Consider the following 27,911-nt stretch of genomic DNA (forward strand, 5'->3'; position numbering starts at 1 on the left):
TTTATCTGCCTACTTAGTTGTTTGTTTGTTTTTGTGTGACTAGTTTTTATTTTGGTCCAATAAAAAAATTTGTTTGGCCGGATATTTGACTTAGCATTTTCTCTAAGCAACTACCATACAAATTAATGGATTTCAAAATTAATTCAAGAGAATATAAAAATCAAATTAAATTAAGATGAATAAAATAATTTTTATTTAACTAAATAGTGAAAGATTAGACCTTTGCTTCAAAGAATTAAATACTGCTAAATGTAAAAAATGACACATAATAGTTATATGTATGTTGCAACATATAAAGTGCGGAAGCCTTAACCCAAAATGACAATGGATATAAAATTTTTGTTATTTTAAGTTTGAATGGTATCACAACATCTAGAAGTGTCTGAAATTGTTGGAGGTGATAATAATAACTTTGGTTTCATAAAGTCAGTACCAACTTATTATTTTCCTAAGTGTATTTAGATTACTTAATTACTACTTGTTGATTGGTTTGTAGACCAATTATAAATTCAGTTTTAATTTATGTTGATAATATAAAATAAATAATAATGTGAAATTTTTATGAGTTTAATACAAATAATAGATAAAAAATTATTCTCAAAATAATAGGAGTGTGGGCTATATTTCATTCTATTTATAAAAAATAATTATATATATATATATATATATATATGCATATATATTAGATCGAGTGAAGTATGATTTTTAAGGATTTTATCTACTCAGATAAGTCGAAATAAATTTTTTTATTTTTATTTAACTAGTGGTCAATTTTTAAGTAAGTCAAATTAGATTCGTAAATATCTATCAATATCTTCTAAATTTTAAAATATTTATAAATATCAAGTTCTTTTGATTAATATTCCAATTTTATGATAATAGTTTATAGTTATGAATAAATAATTCTGAAAATTTAAATTTTATAAAGTATATAGGAATATTTTAAAAATTAACTCGTTCTTGAGATTTAAACAATTTAGGCTCCAACAAAAATAACTTTTTACAAAAAAAACTTATCTAGAAAATATTTATCTAAAATAATTTTATTTATTATAAGTATTTTTAGTATATTTATTTTTAAAAAATACTTATTTTTTTGAGTTTTTTTTTTTTTTTTTCAAATACTTACTAATTCAATTGTCGAAAAAATTGAGAAATATATTCAAAAGCCTTCCTTAGAAAAATATTTTATAATTATAAATTAAAACACATTTTGAGTTATTAATTTCGAATTAAAATACTTTATTTTTTTAATTTGGTATAATGCATTTTTAATTATATATATATATATATATATGCCTGAATCGCTTGATAAATCTCGCAGAAAGATTTGTGAGATTTAATTAGAAAAGAAAGGGCAGCTGAATGAGGAAAGAAATCTTACAGGATTAAGTCGCAGAATCATTTCCGAAATAAATCTCGCAATTTGGTTCGAGATTTGTTTCGCCCACCTTACCATGCGTCGCCATTATAAACATTACATTTTTAAAGCTCGCAATTTGGTGTTGTATGATTACGTGAGTATTATATTGAGAAATTTTTTTTCAAATAGAATAATATTTAATATTTAGTTTTAATTTAATATTAAAACAGAAAAAAACTCTAAAACATACTATTAAAGAGTTGATTGAAAGTTGATTGGATTTATTTCAATAATAATTATTTGATCAACTACCATATAAATGTGTTTATTTTATTTTAATTTAAATATTTTCCTTAAAAACTCCAGATGAGCAAGCAGCGGAGATTTGTTGAACGACCTGCTAGGGCACTGGGCGACCCCTCCTGGCATACTCCCAGCATTCGAACCTCTCACACGGCCAGCGAGCAGCGGAGCTTTGTTGAACGACCTGCTAGGGCACTGGGCGACCCCTCCTGGCATACTCCCAGCATTCGAACCTCTCACACGGCCTCCTAGTCTTCTTCGCCGGCCATCTCAGCCTTCAGCGACAACGATCCGGGCTGGATTCTGTCTAGTCTCGAACTTGAAGTCTCTTCTCTGCCCGTCTGCCCAAGGGTCGAAGACTCGAGGTCTCTCTTCTCTCTCTCTCTCTCTCACGCTAGACTCTTCTTTGCTCATTGTGAGCCCCACCCTCTTCTCCGTCTCCTTTCCCTTGATGAACCAGATATGGAGGTTGTGTTTTTCTGAGGTGGAAATGGTGGAAAATTGAAAATGATGATGCATATTTGATGGATGTCTTATGACTTTTATTGTGTTTGATTAGATTCGTAGTTGAACGAATTTTTTGTAATTTTATTGATCCCTTGTCCCATTTTTGATTGTTGATGAATGATGAGTGCTTCTTGAGCTCCCTGATATGAATGTTGCCTAAGATTGTGCAATTCATAATTGAGCATGAATGATGCCTATTACCTCAATATTTTTCATTTTAAAGGGAAAACATGCCTAAATATATTTTTTTATATTAATTAACTAACGTGTCCTGTCATATGTATCGTAGTTTTTACAAAATCTCTGTGTTGTCACGTTGTATCCAAATCCATGTCGGTATTAGTGCTTCCTACGCCATGTGTATCGCTATTTTAAATCATGCATAGCCTTTATTCGTAGCCCCACAGAACTAGATGCTAGGAATTGAGCCACAAGCTTCTGTGCATTTTCTTAGATAAGTAGGAAGAACTCATTAACTTGTTATGAGCTATTAATGGTCCGAGAAACCACTTCCAGAATTTACCATTAATAAACTGGATTTTCAGTTGAAACTTTATCATTTTCCTTTGAAATTTCCTTGGGTGAACGAAACTGCCTTATAGGTGACATGTAGGTGCTTGGTCTCATCCAGATGGGATTGTATTTGGAAAATATTTGGTGTGATAGGAACTAATGAAAGCCATTTAAGTGTTACTTAATTATCCATGGACCACAAAATGGGCTGCTTAATATATTGAGAAGGATGATCACTTTGTATTTTGAAGGCCAAAATTGCATACTAACACGATAGAATCTCTTCAACCGATATCTGTTCCTAATGGATGTTAAATGTTTGAGCCTCATTAATAGATGTTAATATTTTATCTAAGTGGAAGTTTAAGGCAAGGCCATATGCAAGGAATGCTTCCTTTTTGTATTTTTTGTTTTTTTTTTTTCGTTTTTTTGTTCTTTTTATAATTTAGAAGCATGGATATGTGCACTTCTACCATGTTTTGGGTGCTTGAGGTTAGATGGTTTGCTTGAAATTAATATTTAGTGAGAGTGTTAAATTAATATTTAGTGTGGGTGTTAACATTATTGATCTATGCTAGCTACCCTATCAGCATTAAGTTACTAATGAAGTCCTGTGCCAAAAAAGCTGTTTTCTTAGAGGGATGGAGGATAGAGCAAAGCATCCTTTTTTTAGAATTTTAAAAAACCTCTAGAATGTCTATTGTAAGCAAGGTTGTCAGAATCAAGAACCTAAGTGGGGTTGTTGGAGGGGTCTGTAGGATTGGATTGTAGGATCACATTGAGGATCATAAGATTCTACTTACAATGTGAAATAAATATTAAAAAATTATGCGGTAAGACAAGTCTTAACACTAAAAACTTGGTTTGTAACTTAGTAAATATAAGAAGTTCAAAATATATTTTAGGAATGTAGCTCAAGTGTTAGAGCCCTCATACTGCTAGACTGCCACTGCATTGACTATAATTAGAATTTAGAAATTGCTAATTTTGAATTTAGACTCATAACTCATCAAAGTATAAAAAATTTAGATTTCAGACCGTAAAAATAAGAAAAAGAAGAAGAGCAAGAAAAGGAGGAGAGAATTACTGTTGAGTCTTTTAAGTGCTAGCAGCCTAATAGTGTGACAGTGCTTAAAAAAGAAAATTGGATTGTGTCATAAGTGGCTCTCTGTGAGTCTAAGGAAGTGTCAAAGTTGGCTCTCTTTAATTGTTTTAAAGAAAAAAAATTTGAAGAGATTCGAGAGAATGTTAAGAATATGAAGAAATCAAGGTCTTTCTTGAAGCTCTTCAAGAAGCAAGACTCGGAAGCAGATCAGAAGCTCTGTTCTCTTTTCTCTTCAAGAAGCAAGACTCAAAAGCTCTCTGTTTCAAAGCATACTTCTGGTGGGGATGCTGGCTTGGCTATGTTCTTGGCTTATGCTGATTGAACACCAAGAACCTCTGCTTATCAAACAACAAAAAGAGAAGCTAGGTTCTGTTTTGAACCTCAAGTTGCCTGCTGCTGATTGAACATCAGATGGAGGGCTCTTTGGTTGTTGAACTCCAAAGAAAGATGCTAGGTGCTGATTGAAACTTCAAATGGTAGAAATCAAGTGTTGACTTCTGAAATTCAAAGAGGACTGAGGTGTTGAACTCCAAAGATAAGTCAGGTGCTGAATCTGTGCATCAATGGGAGCTATTTTGCCATAGTTTTATGGACTTGAGCGAAATAGGTTGAAGATGTAAACCTTTTGGGGCCTTTGGGCCAATAAATACATGTATTGGGCCTTATTATTAAAGCTCAGAAAGAGAATAAACCCAATCTAGGTGACAAAGTAGAATTGGTACGATCCTACATGTGATCCCTATTCTACAATGCTACTGATTCTGTTATGATTCTATTGTGATTCTACTTGATTGCAATTTTTTTTTGTTGCGATTTGAATTGTTGGGGTGAATTTGGATCGTAGAATTGTATGATTGTTTTCGACATTCATTGTTTAGATGTTGGGCTAGTTTTATTGAAGATATTTTATTAATTCTGGTTTTTGAATATAAGTTTTCTTTTTCATTAATTAAAAAAAATTCTTATTTACTCATTATTGACTGTTGTGCAGGTAATAATTGTTGAAACATTCTTATGCTCAGATGGCATTGCAAGAGAGTTTAAATAAATTTAAGAAGCAGCAAGAGAAGTGCCAGTCAACCCTCACAAGCATTGCAGGGAAGGCAGGATCCTCCAAGGTTGCACCAGCTCAGAAAACTGGACTTGCAGGCGCATCATCTTCAACTCAGACAAAGGTGCCCGCTCCTGCAGTTAAATTCTCCAATGATACGGAGAGGCTTCAACACATCAACAGCATACGAAAAGCCCCTGTTGGAGCTCAGATCAAGCGTGTCATAGATCTGCTACTAGAGGTGTGAACCTAACCTGTCCCTTTATAGGTTCTGTGACAACTGCTGTAATTGAAGATTTCTATATTAAATTTCGAGGTGGAAATGGGCAGAAATATCACTTTGTGTGCCTGTGTTCATTTTATAAATTGATACTTCTGTGGTCGATTTTGAGGATGGAAGCTGACAAACAACTGATCATATATTCTTTGTTTGTATTGAAATAATGTAGTTTATTTATTTTTTTATTAATTTATGTTTTCATATTTGTTGAAAGTTACCTGGGAAGGTTTAGTTTTTACGTATAAGAGTTAGCGATTTATCCCTTTGCCGAAAAAGTGGATAAAATTTTTAAAATTTGTTAAGGGTAAATCAATAATTGTATTAAGAATTGAGCAGACTAGGAGAAGATTATGAAGCTAGACTAACAGAGATGCCTAATTGATAAATTTCCTAAGATGTAGAAGTATTTTGATGGAAAGAATATAACCTTATAGTATTTTGAGTGGATTAGATGCGACAACTGTATATTTTTGTTGTGGTTGAAAATTATTGACTGAAACATTTTCTAAGTTACCAAAATGAATTCTTGCAAATATGTGCTTGGGCAATTGCTTTGGGCATGTCTTGTGGTCTAAGTGCGGTCAGTTGCCTAGTCCATAATCTTGGTTCTTGGTGTTTTCAATGCATTTATAAGCTTTTTATGAAGTGAAATCCTATGTTTGAAGCCTAAACATTTTGGTGTATTTGGCTTGCAACATTTTATGAGCAGTTCTCTTGCCAAGTAACCCAATCTTAGAAATCGCTTTTCTGATGTATTGGAGATGGGTTTGGAAAAATCTCTGACCCAGCATTTGGTAGCATAGATTTCAAGTCTTGTATTCAGATTTGTGTGGATTTAGACAAAATGCAGCACAAAATTGTATTGAGTTTCTTCCAAACCCACACAAATTCAAATCCAAGGCTCAAATTTGTGCACCCAAACACTACATGACTTTATTCTTTCTTTTGCATTTGCTGATGCTGCATGTTAGATCTTTCCCCAGATTCCATTTTATTTTGTTGATAATTTCTGATCCCTGGTGTGCAAAATATTTGTTCTTTCATCACCATGCTTTAACATGATCTTATCTAATGAAGTGGGTAGCCAGTACATGGCCTTTGAATTTTGATATCTCCAAGCATTCCTGGGACTCTTAACCATCCATAACTCTTGGAATATGATCAACTGCTTGCAAATTGGGTATCGTTCTACTATTTTAAGGATGGCTTGTCATCCTAAACTATACTTAAAATTGAAAAATTGACACCCCAAGATAAATGGAACTGTACAATGGAAAGTTGGTTTTCAAGTTTTGAGTTAAAGATGGGCGCCCAAAATGGGCCTCAAATAGTAGTACATTTAGAAATTGGAGAGGAAGTGAAATTGGGCTTAAAGAAGGTGCCTCCCTGCTCGCAGCACCAGGGGGCGGGTGTGGTGGTGGTAGCTGATCCATTTGATCGAGTCAAATGTGGGCTTCTTAAAAGAAGTGGACCCAAGATTCTTAGGGTGTGCTAGAGCTATTGTTCAAGGCTCATCTGGTGAATTTTTGAAGGACGCTGGCCCATATACTTTGTTCGAAGGGGAGGCAAGAAAGATCTAGATTAGGGCTTACTAGTTCTGAGGAGAGCATTGATGTTGGGAAGAATGGAGTATGGAAAGAAACTCTTGCCAGTGCTGTGAAGAAAGGTTCTTGTGAGAAATGAAGAAAGAGATGAAGGAAATGAAGATGATTACTCAACTATAAAAGGAAATGAGTTGGAGAGCTTGGTGAGTGAAGGAAATGAAGAAGAGGATGACTGCCAGACTTGAGTCAGGAAGGGATGACCCCAGGACAAGGGGTGATCACTTTGCCATTATTCCTAAGATATAGAACCTGGATTTGCTGCAACGAGGAGGGCCTATTTGACGTGTTCATTTGTGAAATGCTAGGGGTGGTTTCAGCTCTAAATGCCTGTCTAAAGTGGGGGGAATTGCTGTTATGAGGAGCAAGCCTTCCGTTGGGCGTTGAAGATCTTAAAGGCAGAACATAGAATACTAATGTTGTTGTTTGATGGGTTTGAAGAAAGCGCCTTTGGGCTTTTGAAGATTAAAAAAAAAAACGTGCTTGGAAAGTACTACAAATAGTAGCACTAGAAAAAGAGATCACTTAAAAGATTGGAATTTTATGTTACATATAAAGAAATTTGGAAAAAAATTTGTGATCTAGAGGGGTAGGGGTGAGGGACAGTCTTTATCAAGATTTTAAATTTTGATTTTGGCTCAAATTTCGAAGCTCCAAAAGTATAGAAATTTTGATTTCGATGTCAATTTTGATTTCGATTTGAAAAAATAATGGAAATCAGTGGTAAGTCATGGAATTCTTGTATGAAACTTTAGAAATGGTTAATAGACATAATAACGTAAGTTTTAAGACTAATATATTACAAATTAAATACATCTATGCTGTTTATGATGTGGAAAAATTGTAATATACTTTGTGTATAAGATAACGTGCATTAAAATTATTTAGTTAATACAAATGAAATTTCTAAATCATTTAAATATTATTTGTTATACAAATAATGACAATTTAGACTTGAATGCTTAGATAAAAAATGTTGTTTGCAAGTTTATTTTTTCATATAATTTCAAAATCCTTGTCATAATCTTTTTGTTTCAATAAAAAAATAGAGAAATTAAAAAAGAAATTTCACTCTGCTCCTAAATCTGTCATTTGAATTCTGAGGAAAATTTGTTCTATGATTAAAATTTTGACAAGATTTGCTAAAATTTCGAGATTTTGATGAATTTCAGATGATTCGTGAAATTTTGACTGAAATTATGTAAAATGGAAATTAACTGCCATTTCGATTTCGAAGGCGATAGAAATCAGGGTGGAAATTTTGACAATTTCGTGGAAATTTAAGACCATGGTCTTTATTGACACTATGCTGGAGTGATGAGTTTTTGTGGGGTCAAATAAATGATTGAAGTCAGAAGGTAGTGGTCGAAAACTATCTAAGATTTTAGAAGTTCAACATTGTGTACAGTGTCCTTTGTACTGATTCTACTGAATGATATGTCATATGTATCCTATTGAGGCCATGTTGATATGAATCACTGGACTTATCGATTTGGGCCTTTGAATTGTGCGTTGAAGAGTGTATCACAACATATCCTTGTATCTCATGCAATAGAGGCTATCTCATTGGGGATGTTGACCCATTCGGTTGAAAAATCACATTTTCTCTTGGAGGTAACTTATATAAAGGCTATGTAAGAACTTTTAGGCATATTGATTGTATCTAGATCACCTTTCTTTCTATTCTTCATCAAAATCAGAACTATTGGATCTCGTAACCATAGAAGAAAATATTCTTCTTTTCTCTTTCCATTGAGGGTGCTTTCCAATTCCATTTTTCCCATGTGTTTCTACGATAGAGTAGAAGTTATTTTGTGTTGTTTTTTGGTGATTTTTTTTATTTATATTGGGTAATTTGTGGTAGTCATATATCAGCTCATGGCTTGGTGGTGTGTGAAGATCCTTGGTTTGTTTCTATTTTTGTTTTCACTTTGATTTTATTGAAGAGTGATTGACAAAGGGAAGGGAAAGAAGGGGGTTAACTTGGCATAGGATCATGGCAACACTTGTTTGAGGCTGAGTTTTCTCCAAATGTGGGAGATTTGATATAGGACAAGAAGCTGGACCATGGGCAGACCCTTTGGAAACTAATTCAAATAATTGAATCAAGGGATTGCTTAGTCTATTGGGCATTTGGTTTAAATTTTAATTAGAAGTAAAATTATGTGTATTGGGGTTTTATTTGTAATAGATATATCTTTTTGGGGCTTCATTTATAATTTCATGTATCTTTAGGGGTTTATGTGTATTTCATATAATTAGTTTTCTTATAAATAGGGTTGCACACACTCTGACAGCCCTCCTCCTACCCTCGCAAAGTGCGGAGCCTTCCGGCTTGGGGATGCCTTTAGGCTTTTTTGTAAGTAGGGTGTGAAAGCCAGGTTGGCGCAAGGTGCAGTGAGTCACGCCTCAATGGATCTGGCCTTTACCCTTATTTTTGTACCTTCTAAGCAAAAAATTTACTTTAATATTTTTTACTTTGAGCCCTAGCCCCAACGAGAGGGCTAGAGCCCTTCATCTTTGAGCCTTCAAACCAGCAAGAGAGCCTTGCCATAGTCTTCTCCAAAGCCTTTGAACCAGCGAGAGTCTTCATCTTCGTGAGTCAATGAGGGTAAATTGTCTTCACCAGAGCTTTCACCTTTGTGAGCTAGAGCCTTCGCTTCGTATTCGTGGATCGTCAGGCTTCTTCAAGCAGGCGAGTATCTTCTTCTTGCTTTTCTTCTTCTTCTTCTTCATTTTCCGAGGGCTTACTTCTCTGTTCTTCTTCTTTGAAACTTAGCCTCTGGGCTTAATAATTTTCTGCTGCTGGTGGCTGCCCTGCTCTTGGCAAGTTAAGGCAGTATATAATACGTAGTTTAAATGTTTAATGCAAGTTAATATATATTATATTATAAAAAAGGGGCAGCTCGGTGCGCAAAGCTCCCACATATGTGGGGTTTGGAGAAGGGGCGGACCATGATGGGTCTATGGTATGCAGCCTTACCTTGCATTTTTGCAAGAGGCTGCTTCCATGCCTCAAACCCATGACCTCCAGGTCTCAAGGACACAACTTTATTGTTGCGCTTAGGCTCCCCTTATATATTATATAATATGTAGTTAATTAATACGTACTATGAAATATGCATTTTTTCATTGAATTTAGTTGCTTTTTTGTTTGGAAATGCAGTATACATTTCCCTGAATTTAATTTATTTATGCTTATATTTGAAATATGGTATACACTTCTTTTGCATTTAAGGTAACAGGGTTTAAATCTTAGATGGATCCCAAAGGCTTTGCAAAGAAAAATCCTGCGTGGAGTATGCAGTATGCACATTTGGAAGATAAAAAAAATAGTAATAATTTGACTTGCAATTTTTGTGGTAAAGTAAAAAAGGGAAGGGTATTTTGGGCAAAACAATATATTGTTGGAGGATCTCATAATGTAAAAGAATGCTCTAAGTGCCCTGCCCATGTTTGTGAGGAGATTAGGGAGTAACGTTGAAGAAAGATATAGAGAAAGAGGAAAGTGAATTATTGCTTGACTTTGATGACATAGATCATTATGGTTAAGATGAAGAGGATGAAGTTAAGGAAATTTACCCTCGTGGCAAGAGATTGTTTAGTAGTGGAAGTCGGAATTCTTACCAATCCACCTTGAAAAAACTACAAAAAAGGGGCCTATGGACTTTATTTTATTTTATTTTTTTTAACTCTTGAACCAAAGAAAGCGTTTCAAGTTAGGAAAGAAGGGAAGATGAAGGAAACATCGGTTAATTAGGCATGAAAGAAAGAATTAAGACAAAAGGCAATGACAAATTTTGCTAGGTGGATGTATGATGCTGGAGTACCATTTAATGTTGTATGTTTGGAGAGATTTGCAGTGGCGTTTGAATCAATTGGGCAATATGGTCCTGCAATAAAGTTGCTTGGCTATCATGAAGTGAGAGTTCCTTTCCTAAAGAAGGAAGTTAGTCAAATGAAAGAGTTGATGAAGGTGCATAAGAAGGAATGGGTGAAATATTGAGGCTCAACTATGTCAGATTGTTGGAGGGTTTCGATTGCTAATAAGGAAATAATAAACTTCTTATTGAACTCTCCAAAGGGATTGGTGTTCATAATGTCTCTTGGTGCTTGTAGTATTGTCAATAGTGTAGATAAAATTTGTAGATTACTTGATGAGATGGTGGAGGAAATTGGAGAATCAAATGTGATTTAAGTAGTGACTAAAAATGCCTCAAATTGTTGGAAGCAAAGAGGCCACATTTATATTGGACACTGTGTGCTGCCCATTGCCTCAATTTGATATTGGTGGATATTGGGAAGATGCGTACAATTCATACAACTTAGAGAAGGGTAATATTTTTGAATGGTTATATTTATAATTGTGTTGGCGTGGTGAACTTGATGAGGCAATGCACATAAGGAAGGGAGTTACCAAGGAGTTACAAGATTTGCAACTGCCTTCACCACTCTTTGTTCAATACGCCTTCAAAAGAACAACTTGAGAAAGATGTTTACTTTTGAAGATTGAAATATTAGTAAAATGGGTGAAGGAGGCAGTTGGCAAAAGAGTAGATATTATTGTTTTGATGCCTACCTTTTTGAGTACCATTGTCTATGCTCTTAAATTGATAGGCCTACTTGTCTGTGTACTCCATTTGGTTGATGGGGAAACGAAACATGCAATGGGATATATTTATGAAGGTATGGATAGTGCTAAGGAAGCCATAGCTAAGACTTTCAATGAAAGAGAAGATCAAGGAGGCATATGAAATTATGGACATGAGGTGGGGATGCCAACTCCATCAACCTTTGCATGTAGCTACACACTACTTGAACCCGAAATTTTACTATTCAAACCCCTACATTTTGCAAGATGAAGAAAACATGTTGGGTTTGTACAAATGTATTGCAAGGTTGGTGCCATCCCCTAAATTGCAAGATAAAGCTTCAATTGAGTTGGAAAATTGCACTAGCGCTAGTGGCCTCTTTGGAATTGAGATGGCATTGACACAAAGGAAGACAAAAGCACTGGGTGAAGTGGCATTTTTACTACCACTTTCAATTCAAAATTATTTTTTCTAGTTAGCTAGCAGGTATTCATTTGAAATTTATTTAATAACAGCACAATGGTGTATATCATTTGGATCATTGACTCCAAACTTGCAAAAGTTTGTTGTCAAAATCCTTAGCCTCATATGTAGTGCTACTGGCTGCGAAAGGAATTGGAGCATATTCCAGCATGTAAATCACTAGGATATCGTGGATTGAAGAACATGTACTACTAGTCTACTACTTTTTAAAATCATTATTTCTATGTTACTTTAAACTTCTAGCAGCTTCATAGCAAAAGGAGAAATAGGCTAGCCCAACAATGTTTGAATGATTTGGTATTTGTGAAATATAATCGAACTTTGAGTTGTCTATACGACAAGCATGACACCATTGATCCCATCCTTCCAAACGGACATTGATGATAGTAATGAGTGGTTGATTAGGATTGATGGTGATTCTGATGAGGATGATGAACGTGCGTTTGAAGACGATCTTTTGACACGGGGTTCTGTTTCCAGAGTTGCTGGAGTGATCCCCTGCATCACACTAGATCAAGAATAAGTGCGAATGTGTCATCATCTTCTAGAGGAAGAGCTTCATCTAACACTGCTAGGGGCTGGACTACAGTGTGTGAACTTTTAGATGAGGATGAGATCCAAGTGGGTGGCGGAGTGGAAACAGAAGAGGAAGAAGATGTTGGAGAAGAAAATTTTGATGGTGAAGAGATGATGATATCTTAGCAGACTTAGTTGGTGATGACCGAGGAGGATTTTTTTAGATTTTAGACTTTGGAATCTTTTATTGCACTTTTTTCTTTGATATTGAACTATGTTGTTGATGCTTTTAGGCCTTGGGCTTGGCAATTTCATTTTCTTTTGTAGTTTGAAGCTTGAACTCTTGCATGCTAATGTTGAATTGTGCTTGTTTCACGTGGAACTTGGTGCTTGGTAGTCATAATTTCTATGCATATATGTTTTGGTATTGAATATTTTGGCATTTTAAATTCTAAGATTACTATTGATGTGTTCATAGATCAATTAGCCATCAAATAGGCATTGTACGCACACTTTTAATAATTCTGCACCTCTCCTTTGTGAGGTGCATGCCTTTGGCTGGTGCCTTGGCTCCAAGTACCCTTTGCGTCTTGATGCACCTTGCACCTTTGACTATCATGCTCTCCTCTCTCTCTCTCTCTCTCTCTCTCTCTCTCTCTCTCTTTTGGCTACAATTCCTTGATGCTGTTCTGCATCAAGTTGTACACAGGCTGGTTGACTGAAGGCCTTTGGTGGAAGATGTGGATAGGGATGTAATTGGGGTGGATTTGGAGTGGGAGATGGAGAACGAAATCCATCTTGCCAAGAATTCCACTCCACTTACCACTCTGAATCTGCCTTGGAGCATTATTTGTATCCCTATTCCTGCCTCATTAGGGGATCCGCCTCCCATTGTGGATCCAAATCCGCCCCTCCAGCTATAAAAAGAACATACAAAATTTTAGGGGTAAAAACAATTGCCATGTTGTTATGTTATTAAACTAAAATATTTTTATCTTATTTTAATGTTATTATTCATTTTTTTTTCTAGTAGATTACTATAAAATAAGATAAAAAGAATGCGTTTAGAAGCTATGAACAATTGAATGGGAATACTATATTTGTGCATACATATATACCCATATATGTGTGTGTGCTTCTCTCTCTCTCTCTCTCTCTCTATATATATATATATATATATATATAAGCATGTACACATGCAAACATATATTTATTTGTTTAGTTTTGTATTAGGAGCGGTATTCGGGGTGGGACGGGAAAAGACATTACACCCATTTATTGCCCCAAATCCACCTCAGGTCACAAAATTAATCCCAACTAGTGCCCCTAATCTGTTTAGGATCTATCTAATCTGCTCCTATAGGGCGGATTGGGGCAGGATCTCCACCAGCCCGTATCAATTTATGCCCGTAGTGTGAAATTCAAAAAATAGGAGATGATATGGTCTGCATGTTGTGGGCCTTGTGTCATATCTTTAAAAAAAAAAAAGACTTCACAATGGATTTTTTACTGGAGAATTCGGGAGTTGGTGAAGGTTGATTTTCCTATGAGTGTTTGCTGAGTTTTATGAAGGAAGGGGGAGGGGACTAGTATGAATCTGATTTTTGAGAAGCATGGAGCTACTTGTGTTAATATTTCCAATCCATTAGTTTGGTGGGCTGCTTCTATTAGTTGATTTTTAAAATTCTTGATGAAGAGGTGTTGAGCCTCGTGTTGAAAAAAGCTACAGGAGAAAGGGCTATTTGAAGGCCCAAGAGTTGGCAGGAACAGGGGGTCCTTGGAGGTCTTTCATCTCTTGTTTGTGGATAACACCATAAATTTTTGTGAAGACAATCCTCTCCACATTCTGAATTTGAGATGTATCTTGGCAAGGTTCAAGGCAGTATTGGTTTTGGAAGTTAATCTTGGAAAAAGTGACATCATTTCGATTGGTGGAACTGTTGTTAGGCCTCTTCTAGGATACAAGTTGGGAACTTTCCCTTGCAATTACCTTGGGTTACCTCTTAGCGCCAAATTCAAAGATAAAGGAGTGTGGGATCCTATTATTGGAAAATTTGAAAAAAGGCTAGTAGAATGGAATACGAATTGTGGTCAAAAGGTGGCAGACTCACTCCCATTAAAGGAACCTTGACACATCTTCCCATTTATTTCTTGCCCTCCTCCCCTTTACGATTTCCATTGCCAAAAGTTTTGAAGGACTTCAAAGGAGGTTTCTTTGGGGGAGCTTGGGGCAGAATTTAACTTCCACCTTTTGAAATGGGGTATGGTGAAATAACCCATTCGTTCAGGAGACTTGGGTTTGAAGTCCCTTGACCTTTTTAACAAAGCCCTACATGGGAAATGGTTATGGAGATTCATGATAGAGAAGGATCACCTTTGGCAGGGACTCATCACCATGAAATACAGGCTTGATCATAATGATTTGATCTCCCAGGCTGGCAAAAAGGACCACACGGTGTTGGGTTTTGGAATTTTATCAGGAAAGATTGGGATGATTTCTTTTCTTGTATTGGATTCCATGTGGGGAATGGGACAACACTTACTTTTGGCATGATGTGTGGTGTGACCAAGAGGCCCTTCATTTCTTATTTCTAGGCTTCTAGCCATTTACAACTTGGCGACAAAGATGCCTGCATCAGGAAGCACCTCCAAACCTCAAATCAGGGGTTCTTTTGGAACATCCCCTTCCTTAGAAACGTGGTAGATTGGGAACTCCATCAGCTCACAAACTTCTGCAGCTATCTTATAACTTTCGGCAACAAAATAGCACAAATCATCCAGTTTGGACCTTAGATAAGAAGGGGGCCTTCATTAGTAAATCATTCTACAGGAAACTCTGTCCTTTGGAGTTGTGGTTGTTAAATTGCGACTTGAATCGTAGAATAGTACAATTCTACGATCCAATTTCACCCCCATGATCCAACTGCTAAAGAAAATTGCATTTCTGTAGAATTGTGGCAGAATTGTTGGAATTGTGAATCGAAATCGTAAGTGGGATCGTAATGATCCTACAATGCTGCCTGGATTGGGTTTTTTCCTTCTTTGGGCTTTAATGATAAGGCCCAATATGTGTTTTTATTGTACCAGTGGACCCAAAGTTTCTACATTTAGCCCAAAAGTTTTAAATCTAGGGCAAAATATTGCCCAGCAGCAGTAGGCTTTGGTGTTTGATCAACAGCTCTGTTCTTTTCAAGTCTTTGACAATCGACTAATTGAGTGATCACTGGTTGACCAGCTCGGGTCGACAAGTACAACCAGAACCAGAGAGCTTTGGTGTTTGATCAGCAGCAAGCCAGCAACCAGCCAACCCTTCGAACACCTCTCATCACCCTCCTCCAGTCGACTACTTGTCTACTCCTGTTTTGTGTTCGATCAGCACTTGCCAGTCGCCACTCAGTTGTTGATAGCTCTTTGGTGTTTGAATCCACTCCTCAGTCCTCTTCGCTCCTGTTGAACACCTCAACAGTCCGCACTCTTCAGTCTTCAACCAGATTCTAGGTATGCTTGAGCCTTGAAACATTTTTTCTTTTTGAATCTTGAAGAGAAATAACCATTCAGCAGAATCAGTACTCAGCACTCTACAGCTATTGAGCTCCGTTTTTCTCCTTCTTCCTCTTTTTTTTTTTTTTTTTTTTGCTGAGTTTCTGTTCATCTTTTTCTTGAAGAAAGAATCAGCAATCTCTTTAAGTTATTTAGGTATTTAACTTCATTGAAATTTTCTCTTTTTGATTGATGATTGATTTGGTTATTTTTTTAACTTGATTGACTTATTAATTAAGCTTATAGTGTTACGAATTGTCATAAAATTTCATATACATTGATTTTTAATATTTAATTTTACACTGAAAGTAGAATCTTATGATTCTAGATTGGATTCTACGATCTGATCCTGCAGAGCCCTCCAAGGATCCTACGTAGAATCTTGATTCTGACAACCTTGTTTGTAGTCTGACAGTGATAGTTTCCCTTGGGCTTAAATTTGGAAGATAGCTGCCCCCACAGAAGTGGCCTTTCTTGCTTGGGAGGCAACACATGGTAAGATCTTGACATTGGATAACTTGCAGAGAAGGGGCTGTTTGTTGCTAATAGATGCCCCCTTTGCATGGTCGATGTTGAGTATATCCTCCTCCATTGTCCTTGATTCAGGAATCGTTTGGAATTTGGGTCTGAATTTGGTCGGACAATGGAGGGTTGTCACCAACTTTGTTAATGGGGACCCTAGGCCTGGTGAGGGACTCGGACAACAAAAGGGAAAAGAAAGGATTTGTCTCTCATTCCCCTAACAATTTTCTGGTGCGTCTAGAAAGAGAGGAATAGGAGAGTGTTTAATAACTCAACCTCCGCACTTTAGATAAACAAAGAGCAGTGGTTAATGGCAGTTACTAGTTGGCATAGTAGAATTGTTGTAAATGATTTTAATGTAATCTTTGATCTTTGTGACACCCTTCAGCGAGGTTGATCTTATGTATATTGAACTGGCATTCCTTTGGCGCCTTGCAATAAATTCCTTTTATTTATCAAAAAAAAAAAGTTTGAATAAAGTGGTCGGAGACTTTGTGGGACTTTTTTAAAATGCCTATGGAGAGGCAATAATTCCTTCACGTGTCCTTAATTGCAATACAATTTTGGATAGCAAATTAATGCAGGGTGGTTCATGGATTATTTGTTAGCTTGATATGGAGAAGCCTTACGATCACATGTGTTGTAAATTTTACTATATTATGGAGAAAATAGGTTTTGGGACGTGGGTGGAGGAAATGGATTTGGGAAAGCATTTTTATGCTGACAATTTCAATCCTCATTAATGGGTCACTTGAGAAATAATTTAATTCTTTCAGGGGCCTAATGTTGGGGGACCCTCTTTCCCCTTTCCTATATATTTTTAATGGTGGAGTATCTTGGAAAATTGTTGTTTAAAGTAGTGGATGGTTTTACACTCAGATGATACAAGAGGGTTATTTCACACTTGGTTGTTGCAGATACTATTATTATTTTTTAATTGATCTAAGTGAGATTTTGAATTTTGAGATGTGTATTATTATGTTTTGAAGTGGCTTCTGGACATAAATTTTAGTTTGGAGAGGGTGAGTGAATTCATTTAAGGGAAGGAGTTGGAGGGGATTTTTGGCTGATATTTTGAGGTGTAGGCTAGGATGGGGCCTTGCATCTTCCTTTATCTTATTTGGGCTTCTCTCCAGGGGCCAAGATTAAAGATAAAGGTATACACGATCTAGTAGTGGGAGCCGGAAAGATTGAATGAACTGGTATGTTGGAAGGGGGTTTTTCTTGAGAGGAGGGATTCACACTCGTTGAAGGTATTGTAGGACTGAATGTGTAATGCTGCACTAAAAAGCTACTCAAGCCCATGTACCATGCTTTAACTGTGACTTGGCCTACATCTGAGTGGCTGAGCCTCTGCTATGTGAGCATATTGCTACCACAGCTTAGGAAAAATCTTCCCCCTAGCACTTGCCTGTTGGATTGAGAATTGACGTGACATTACCTAGGACACCACTCGTAGGAATGAGTGCCTGTAACTGCATCAAAAGTTATAGTAGTTAGCGAGTGTTTCTGTAATCCTCATATTGTTCAGTAGCCCAAGTGATGTTTTGACCATGACAGTTTGACTTAGTTCACTCCTCAGGCCTGGTCAATGTAGGGTAAACAATTATTGTAAAGGATATAGATGGCTCGAATAGTATTTTATGTTTATTGTGTCCATAGTGGAGTTTTCATTCATATTGTTGATGCTATATTCTTGTCAATTCTTCTCTTTACATAGGTTGCTCCCCCTCGATGACCGTGGTGTTTGGTTTCATTTTTGCTTATAAAAAAATATTGTAACATTTGGGTGTATTGGCCTTGGCTAGAACCATGACAATTTGTTATTCACAAGTTTCTGTGTGTTGGATAAGATGAGAAGGAATGTGTTTTGTAATGATGCACAAGGTTCGTGGCTATATTTTTGTAGCCTTCTTCTGCTTCTTTTATGTTTACGACTCCTGCCCTCACTAAAATTTTTTGTCTCTATTCTTTTGTTCTGTCCTGCACAGCAACCTCTCTTCTTCTCCCTTCTTTTCTCTTCTTCCCCCCCTCCTCTTTGTTTCTTTCCCTGAATTCTCTCTGTTTCCTATTTCTTTACTGCCTTACGTCAATTTTGTATCAAAGAAAACCACCATCACCAGGCAGGCTGGTCATCTGCCACTTCCAGCCAAAATTACAGTTTATGCCACTCATTTTTAAAACACCATTTTTCAGCGCGTACTTATGTAATCTCGTTCTTGAGTTCTTCAAAGCATCCAAGATCAGCTAATTAAATCATAGATTTAGGCCCATGATCTTCAGATGTCAAAAATATTAACCCGTCTTGCTGATTATTTTCAGTGGCGATTTCCAACTTTAGCAGATGTTTCTTGTACGGGTTTTTTGGGTTTGACTGTTGCTCGCTATAGTAGCAAATAAATTTGACATCTTGGTGTTTGCCCACTATCCTCTGTTTCTTTTCCCTCTCTCGCCGTTGTTCTGGTGGTCCTAACGGTGGTTTCTTGTGTGAGTTTCTTTGTCATCTTGTAGAGCTTCTCTCTCTCCTCTTCTTTTCTTTGTCATCTTGCTTGTCTAATATGAAATCTTAAGTTATATACACTCTCACCCTGAATTTTTTTTTTTCTTGGAAGTGAAGAAATCAAATCCTCAATTTTTTTTGCACTTTCATATTTTTCATCCCTCTAGAAATGAAAAATTTAGAGTTTTTCCAAAGAATTGTATCAATAGAATTTCAACTGAAAATACGCAAGATCAAACATTTTATCTCAAGATCGTGACAAAAAAGAACATCTAGCTTTGATCAAGGTTGTTATGTGTAATAGGGCGTGAATTTAGTGAGAGGTGATGTCAACACCATTGACTACTCAATCCCGTAACCAATCTTGAATTTGAATCTTGAATTTGGATTGAAGAATTCTTGTTATCCCTCGTTGCTTCAATATTCTTCGATTGATTTTTCATTAGCAGCATCAAAAATTTCGTTGCCAAAGTGTACATAAGGTAGTATTTTCAGTTGATCGGTTGTCATTCTCCTTAAGTTTCAGCCACTGGTGAGATCTTCTCCTTTCTTGTTATTTCTTTTAATTATATTATTATTATTTTCCAATTGTTGGTTAATAGTGTGGATTTTGTGTTTATTATTTATTGGTTTAACATATGATTTTTTTTTTTTGTGTTTTCCATTTGCAAATATTGGAGTATACAAAAAATGTTTCAAAAATTGCTATGACGAGTTTTTTGAATTTTAGTCTAGCTTGGATTCGCATGTCAAAATTGTATGCTTTAGAGTTTTCAATGCATTGTGTTGTTTGTGTGGTTTTCACTAGTTGTAGGGTGATTTAGAAAATTATCTTTGTGAAATAAGTTTGCATTAAAAAAAAAAAGGAAAAACTCAAACTTGTACCTCACCTATGTAGAAGAAATTATCTTTGTATACACGGCTGGTCCCAAGCTCGGATAAAAGAGCAGGGTTGTGTTAGGTAGTGGACAGCTAGCATAAAACTTTGTTAGATCTTTATATCATGAATTCTTTATCAAATCCACCTGGGTCAAGGGAATATACTAAGTCAGTGTAGAAGGGAGAAAGTTAATAAGTTAGTACAAGAGATTAAGATTAGATTAGAACTTGGAATGTAAGGACTCTTATGGATAAAAGTTTGGAAATAGTGGAAAAAATGTTTAGAAGGAAAATTAACTTAATTTGCTTTAAAGAGACAAATGGGTAGGGGAGAAAGCTAGAGAAATTGAAAAATTAGGATTTAAACTTTGGTACACTGGAAAATAGAAACATAAAAATGGGTGGGAATTATTGTAGACAAAGGCAAAAGATAATGTAGTAGATGTCAAAAGAATTGGGGATAAGAGCATTAAAATCAGGATAGCTCGAGGCTTGGAGATAATGAACGTCACTAGTGTGTATGTTCCCCAAATAGGCTTAGTAGAAAATCTTAACAGACAATTTTGGGAAGATATGATAATATTTTACAAGGGATACTAATGTTTGAAAAGACATTCATAGGAGCTGATTTGAATGGACACATTGGAAAGGATAATATAGGCTAATGAGAGGATACAAGGAGACCATGGATATGGAGATAAAAATAAGGTTGGTGCTTCAATTTTAGATTTTGCCATGTCTTACGATTTGGGTATGTAGAACACTTGCTTTATAAAAAGAAAACACTTAAATAACTTTCAAGTATGGGCATAGTAAAAGCTAAATAGATTTCTTCTTAACTAGAATGAGAATCGTCTATCTTGTAAGGATTGCAAAGTTATTCTAGGTGAAATTTTGGCTGTACAACATAGAGTCCTAGTATTATATATATGTATTAAAAGATGGAAGAGAAAGTGTAATATAAATCAACACAAGGGGAGATGGTTTAAGTTTGAAGGGAGATAACATAGTAAAATTCAAAGATAAAATTATCGAAGAATATGATTGGGTAGTAGGGGGTAAGGTATATGGATAGCAAAAGAGATTTTAAGTGAGTCCAAAGGAAGATTTTTGGGTAGTAAAGAAGGTGGTGGGATTAAGAAGTCTAAAAATCTGTTGAGACAAAAAGAAATTGGTATAAAATATGGCAAAATTGTAGAAATATTGAAGATCTTGAAAAGTATAAAGAAGCAAGCAAAAATGCAAAAAACACTATTAGTGATGCTAAACATAGAGCTTATGATATTTTATATACTACACTAGTTACAAAAGGAGAGAGACATTTATAAACTTTGTTAGAGCTAGAGAAAGAAAATTCCAAGATTTAGGTGATGTAAAATGTATAAAAGACTGGAATAATAATGCCTTAACTAGAAAAGAAAACATAGAAGAGAGGTGGTGAATATACTTTGATAAGTTGTCTAATAAAAACTAAAATAAAGATTGAAATTGGAAGTGACGAATGAGGAGATTACTGAAAATGGGAGATTTATTTGCAAAATTAGAGTCCTTGAAATTAAGATGGCGTTAAAAAAGATGAAAAGTAGGAAATCTATAGGACCATATAACATACCATTTAAAGTTTGGAAATGTTTAGGGGATAAAGGAAATATTTGGTTAAACTAATCTTTTCAACCTTATTATAAAAACCAAAAAAATGTCGGAAGAATGGAGGAAAAACACGTTAATACATTTATACTAAAACAAATGCGATATTCAAAATTGTACTATGTGGAATTAAGATTATGAGTCATATGATGAAATTATGGGAAAGGGTAAATGAAAGAAGCTAGAAATGAGGCTTTCAGAGAACTAATTTAGCTTTATGTCCAGGAGATCAACAATAGAAACTATTTATCTTTTAAAAAAATTAATAGAAAAGTCTAGGGAAAAGATGAGAAACTTGCATATGGTTTTAATTGACCTAGAGAAAAATTATGATAGAGTACCTAGGAAGTCTTTTGGTGGGTGTTAGAAAAAAGGGGACTTGTAGTAGATATACTGAGGTCAGTAAGGATATGTATGATAGAGTAGTGACTAGTGTTAGGACTGTAGGAGGGCAATCTAGAGATTTTTCCATTACAATAGTTGTACATCAAGGTTCTACTATGAGTCCTTATCTTTTTATTATAGTGATTGATGAACTTATTAGGAATATCCAAAATAAGATCCCTTGGTATGTGTTGTTTGCTGATGATATTATGCTGATTGATGAAACTAGGAGTGGAGTGGAATCTAAATTAGAACTTTGGAGAACTGCATTAGATCCAAAGGTTTTAATAGAATATATGAACTGTAATTTTAGTAACGTAAGGAGTAGTGGAGAGAAGATTAAGCTTGATAATCAATAAATTATTAACACTAATGGGTTTCGATATTTTAGATATATTATGCAAGCGGAAGGGGAAATTGAAGAATATGTAATGCATAAAATTAAAGCCGGTTGGGTAAAAGTAGAAGAATGTCAAGTGTGTTGTGTGATCGTAGGATTTTTTAAAATTAAAATGGAAGTTCTATAAGATGACTATAAGGCCGACTACGCTTTATGGTTTAGAGTGTTGAACAACTAAGAAACAATATGTACAAAGAGTAAAAGTTGCCGAAATGCAAATATTAAGGTGGATGAATGGTATAAAATTTAAAGACAAACTAAAAAACGAGCATATATGCAATAACTTAGGCATAGCACCATTGAAGACAAGACAAGGGAGGGGCAACTTAGATAGTTTGGGCATTTAAAACGCAAGCCTAGTAGAATACCTGCGCAGAGTGAGTTATTGTTTTGGACATGAAAAGGGATAGGGGTAGGCCTAAAATAACTTGGAATGAGGTAGTGAGGAAGGATTAAATAGCATTTACTCTTGATCGGGTGAATTAGAGAACGAATTCATGTAGCGATCCCATCTAGTGGGATTTAAGGCTTGTTGTTGTTGTACGGCTGCCCTCACTACTCTTGTTGTTGTACTGCTGCCCTAACTACTTTTGCTTGGTGGACATATTTTCTTGCTATAAGCAGACCATGAGTCCTTTCCTTTTTTGGTTTGGCAAAAATGAAAAAAAACCATGACTTGGTTCAAAGTGATGCATCTAAAAGGCAGTGTCACTGTGGTTGCCTAGGTTTCTTAGGCTGTGTGCCATCCACTTAAGGATTGCAGCAATATGAACATGCAGCAGTCATCTTCCACCTTTGATTGGTTTAATCATCTGATCAGCTGTGAAGTTGGTGGTTAGTCCTAATTGAACATGAAATTAGTTAAATATTTAAGTTCCACTCCCAATTTTTTAAGGAAAAAGAAAAGAAAAAGTCTTTTTCTTCTTTACTAGTGAAAAATATAGAGGTTCATAGAAAGATGTGCTGACTCTTGATGGGATCAATTGGGAAGGATTTTCTCCTAATTTACTTATTTACATTTTTGCAGACAAGGCAAGCCTTCACACCAGAGCAAATAAATGAAGCATGCTATGTTGATATAAATGCAAACAAAGCTGTCTTTGACAGCTTGAGGAATAATTTGAAAGTACACTATGATGGGAAGCGCTTCTCTTACAAGGTACCTCCTTTTATTATCTTTTTCATCTTAATTACTGTCAGACAAACTTGTTTACTTATAGTACTCTGATCTTTCCACCATAAGGCAAGAGTGACTTGATATTCATAAGCGTAGTATTGTTTGTCTTTTTGATTTTACAGTCCAAGCATGATTTGAAGGACAAAAGTCAGTTACTTGTTTTAATACGGAAATTCGCTGAGGGTATCGCTGTCATTGATCTTAAGGATGCGTACCCAACCGTGATAGAGGATTTACAGGTATTATATTATTTTAATATGTTTATTTTATTTTTTTTAAACTTGTATGTCACTTGAATTTGAATTGGCACCTGGACATTTTACTGGGAATTCTGAGAAAGTTCTTTGCATAGATACATATGAAAGAAACCTGTTTGGTTCATCCATAGTAAAAGTTGCTTAATGGCTTACGAGCTATGAGAAATTTTTCTCCCCTTAAGAGGCCTATGTACATATTCCAAAAAAAAAAAAAAACCTTTTTGGCATTAGCATCTGAAGAAGCAAGGACATTCAAATGCAAGTCATTTAGTTTATGTTTGGTTCACAAAATGGAATAAAATGGAATGAAACAAAAATTGTATATAGATGTGATAAATTACAAAAGAAGTCATAAATTACAAAAAGAGTCATTAATGCAAAATTTTTTATATCTCATCCAATGTATAACAGAGTTGGAATAGGCATTGACATGGTGAAATTTAGGAGTAATCATTGCTCTTTCTTCTACAAGCTATCAAATCTCTAAATTATGATCACTCTATTTTTGGGTATAGGCATTCTGTGTACCAAATTTAACTTGGGTACACATGGAGTTGGTTCTACATTGTTTCTGTAGCGCCACTTAGAATTTTTGAAGGTGGTTGTTTGAACTTCTAATTGCACACTTATGCTTTACGACCTTAGGCAATTAAATTTTTTTTCTTTAATTATAAATATGTATGTATTTATAGCTCCCATTCCCCAAACTGATAATAAACAAAAATCATCTTTTTGCCTTTTCTTTTTCATTGGATTTCTATGAGGGGCTCGTAACTTTGATCTGTGCCAAAGTTTCAAACAGAAAGAAAATAGGATCTTTATTTGAATACCATCTGTTAACCAGTTTTTCGGAAATTCTGTTTTGGATAATTGAACACCATTATAAGTATACATTTAGCATGCATCTCTCTATTCCATTCTTTTAAATCCTCGGACCATTCGGGAAATTGAAATAATAACATACGGCCGATATTTTTAGCTATTATCAATGAAGGTAATAGAAAATATTTTCTAAGAATTGATTGGGTTACTAACATGAACCTCTTATTACTTGAGCAAATAGAATGGTATCCTAGGCTTCTGCTATATCTATTCGTGCTTTCTCTTCTCTTTTGCCTTCTTTTTTTTTTTTTTTTTTCCCCCTTTCTTTTATCTCTTCTTCCGTATAATCCAAAATTTTGAATTCTGCGTATTTCAACATCCAATTTCTAAAAAATAGTTTCATTAGTTCGGAGATTTCAAAAGAAAGTTTAGTTATTTTGTTTGTCCAAAAAAGGTGGGGAATTCACATTTGCTCGAAACAGTTCCGAAATGAACATTCTACACCTTTGAGCTTGCATGGAATCTTTGATTATGTCTCGATGAAAATCTGATTGTTGTGAAGAACGTATCAAAGACGCATAGTCTTTATTTCCAAAATAAGATCTTTTTCTTTTCAGGCATTGAAAGCTGCCGGTCAAGTTTGGCTGCTATCAAACTTCGATTCACAGGAAGACATTGTTTACCCAAATGATCCTCGTGCAGTCATCAAGGTGGATGATGATATCAAACAGCTTTTCCGTGGGATTGAGCTGCCACGTGATATGCTTGATATCGAGAAGGATCTTCAAAAGAATGGGATGAAACCTGCTACCAACACAGCAAAGAGGAGGGCCATGGCCCAGGTTCATGGCATTCCTTCTAAACCCAAGGCCAAGAAGAAGAAGCATGAGATCAGCAAGCGGACCAAGCTCACTAATGCCCACCTTCCAGAGCTCTTCCAGAATCTTACTGTTCCTGATAAGTGAACGAGCCCGAGCTGTTGCTGGAAATTGTCGTGTTGAGGTCGAGACGTTGCCTGCCTGAATATTTCTCCTATGCTTTTATATAGATGGGGTTCAAATAGCTTCCTATTGCCATTCAGAATGATAATGCCCCCTCTTTTTGCTGTTGAGGAATACGTGACATTTTTTTTTAACCTTGTTTAATGTAAATCTGTGCAATATTTACTAATGAAGAGCCTGTACGTCACCCAAGCTCAAGCCTGTAATTAGAAGTCATCATGTTGGTTGAACATTAATACAAGGACGGGAAATTCGAGTTATTTGATTACTTCCACTTTTTGTTTTTTTCTCGAAGTTCTTTCCCACATTTGGGGAAGTCCAAAACTCCCAAAGAATTTTCTCAAAAATTCAATCTGAAGCAGTTCAATTATCTTGTTTTTCTAAAATAAAGTTTTGATAATTTTTAATAAATTCTTTTTAACTAGTTTGTTAATCTTGGAAATATTTTGGCCCCATGGAAGAAAATAGTTTGTGGTTAATCCTTGATGATGTGTTGTTTCGTAAGTCATGATTTTGTATGATTGGATTGAATTGGATAGGATTATTATTATATATCCTATACTATGTTTATTGAAATTCAAGTTGTGATCCCAAGAGGGTGAATTGGGTATTTAAAGTTTTTATGCACGGAAGCTTAATTAGTTTTAAGTTATCATTTTCACAATTACTTCAATAATATTCCCAACAATTAAATCTATCAATATAGATGTCTTTAAATATAAATGATTTTATTTACTGATTTTAGCATGTGATCAACCACTCAATATCAACAATATTTATAACAACTTAATATCAATATAAATATTCTTAACTATATAGGAGTTGTTGTTATAAATTCAATACGTGATCAAACTATCTAGTAGTAACAATATTCACAACAGTTTGATTCCAATGCGTGATCAACTAATACAATAATAGTAAAATATTCATAGCAGATATATTTCAAAATAAATATGCTTAGAAATATTAAGAGATAAGGGAAAAGAGTGAAACTAAGTTTTTTAGAAGGTTCGGTGATCGTGTCTACGTCCTTACCTCAAACAACCCGCTTTGAGGATTTCATTATCCCTCCTTGAATAGGCGGAGAAACCTCTCTTTTAGTAGGGGGAGATGCCTTCTACAAACCCTCATTCAATAGGCGTAGTCGCCTCTCTCCTTTATGTAGGTGGAGTTACCTCTCTCCTTTACTTAGACAGAGTAGCACACTCCTTCACTAGGCAGAGTTACTTCTCTTCTTTACTTAGGTGGAGTTACCTCTCACGTGAAAACACCCTTTTGCTTGTTCAATGATTCAATACTAAATCGTCAAAATACACAACAGTTGTAACAGCAGAGTTGTACAAAAAGAAGCTCTCTAAATATAGTAGATTGTACACAATTAAATCTAATGCACTCTTTGACTTGACTCTAAAAACACCTTAGAGAATAACTCCCAAGTATAAGAGTGTTGGCAAGTAGGGACTTCCTTAATAACTCCCTAGTAATTAAGGAAGTCCCTACTTCATTATCATTTATTTTATTGTTTAAATGAGTCATTGAATGAGTTATATTGGTTGCGTTGGTTTTGCGTAGTTGTTTAAGTTTGATTTGTATTCATGTGATGTTTTAGAACACGAGGAGATTAAAATTAAGTAACAAGGTTGTACACAAGGTGTTTGATAGAATGCCCTTTATAGCATGAACATTATAATTGGCTATTTATTGTTAGAAATTGAGGATTAGATGATGTTGTTGAATATGGTTTAGCTCCTCGAAGCAAGGATAATCATTATTCATTCAACACATGACCTCAATTTCTTACAATTTAGGTATAAGAATAGTGTTGGTGACAAGGACATTGGCTCATGAATTTTGAATTTGTTATGTAACTATGTTTTATATCTTAGTTGGGTTATTAAACATGCTGCGTTTTAATTTCATTTAGTCCATTGATTAGATAACTTACTATCTCACACAAAAGCAAGAAAAAGAATCATCTTTTGACTTGACTCATTCAAATAATAAAATAAACGATAATGAAATTAAACGAACAAAACAACCCAATGAACCATTCAATAAACCATTCAATAATGAAATAACTCAATCTAGTAACTTAAATGAAACAAACTCAATCCAATAATTTAAATGAAACAAACTCAATCTAACAATAGATTAAAATACAGTATTGAAATAAACATGAAATTAAAGAAACAAAGAACAAAGGGTGGAAGAATGAAAGGAGAGGAGAGAAGAGATAGTAGTCTTGTTCTAACTTGATCTGCAAAGATAGGTTAAACTTGGAACTATAAATTAGGTTAATATCATCAAAATATATCAATTATGATTATGTAGCCACTAAGGCTAACATGGTTTTTGATTCTCCAAACCTTTTTGGTTTTCACACTTTTCCTTTTGAACAGGAAATCAAATTTGATATGACCCTTCTTTTTGCACAAGAAGCAGGTAGTGTGAGTGTAAATATTTTTTGA

At 35.1% G+C, this 27,911-nt stretch overlaps 1 protein-coding gene across 1 annotated transcript; it reads left to right on the plus strand.

Annotated features, from left to right (window-relative positions):
* The first annotated feature begins 1,705 nt into the window (after positions 1-1,705).
* Positions 1,706-25,703, plus strand: LOC131157936 (uncharacterized). The gene is made up of 5 exons (XM_058112402.1): positions 1,706-2,031; positions 4,783-5,083; positions 23,214-23,345; positions 23,486-23,602; positions 25,060-25,703. The coding sequence occupies exons 2-5, from the start codon at positions 4,814-4,816 to the stop codon at positions 25,405-25,407; spliced, it is 867 nt and encodes a 288-aa protein (XP_057968385.1). The 5' UTR covers positions 1,706-2,031; positions 4,783-4,813; the 3' UTR covers positions 25,408-25,703.
* Positions 25,704-27,911: the final 2,208 nt, after the last annotated feature.

The sequence above is a fragment of the Malania oleifera genome, chromosome 6, assembly GCF_029873635.1.
Source record: "Malania oleifera isolate guangnan ecotype guangnan chromosome 6, ASM2987363v1, whole genome shotgun sequence".
In the NCBI taxonomy this organism is placed as follows: domain Eukaryota; kingdom Viridiplantae; phylum Streptophyta; class Magnoliopsida; order Santalales; family Ximeniaceae; genus Malania; species Malania oleifera.

Bases quoted from the DNA above. Each gene is read 5' to 3' on its own strand.
- LOC131157936 (XM_058112402.1), top strand. From the start codon at position 4,814: ATGGCATTGCAAGAGAGTTTAAATAAATTTAAGAAGCAGCAAGAGAAG. The intron at 23,346-23,485 runs GTACCTCCTTTT...TTGATTTTACAG, and splicing joins GGAAGCGCTTCTCTTACAAG to TCCAAGCATGATTTGAAGGA. The intron at 23,603-25,059 runs GTATTATATTAT...TTTTCTTTTCAG, and splicing joins CCGTGATAGAGGATTTACAG to GCATTGAAAGCTGCCGGTCA.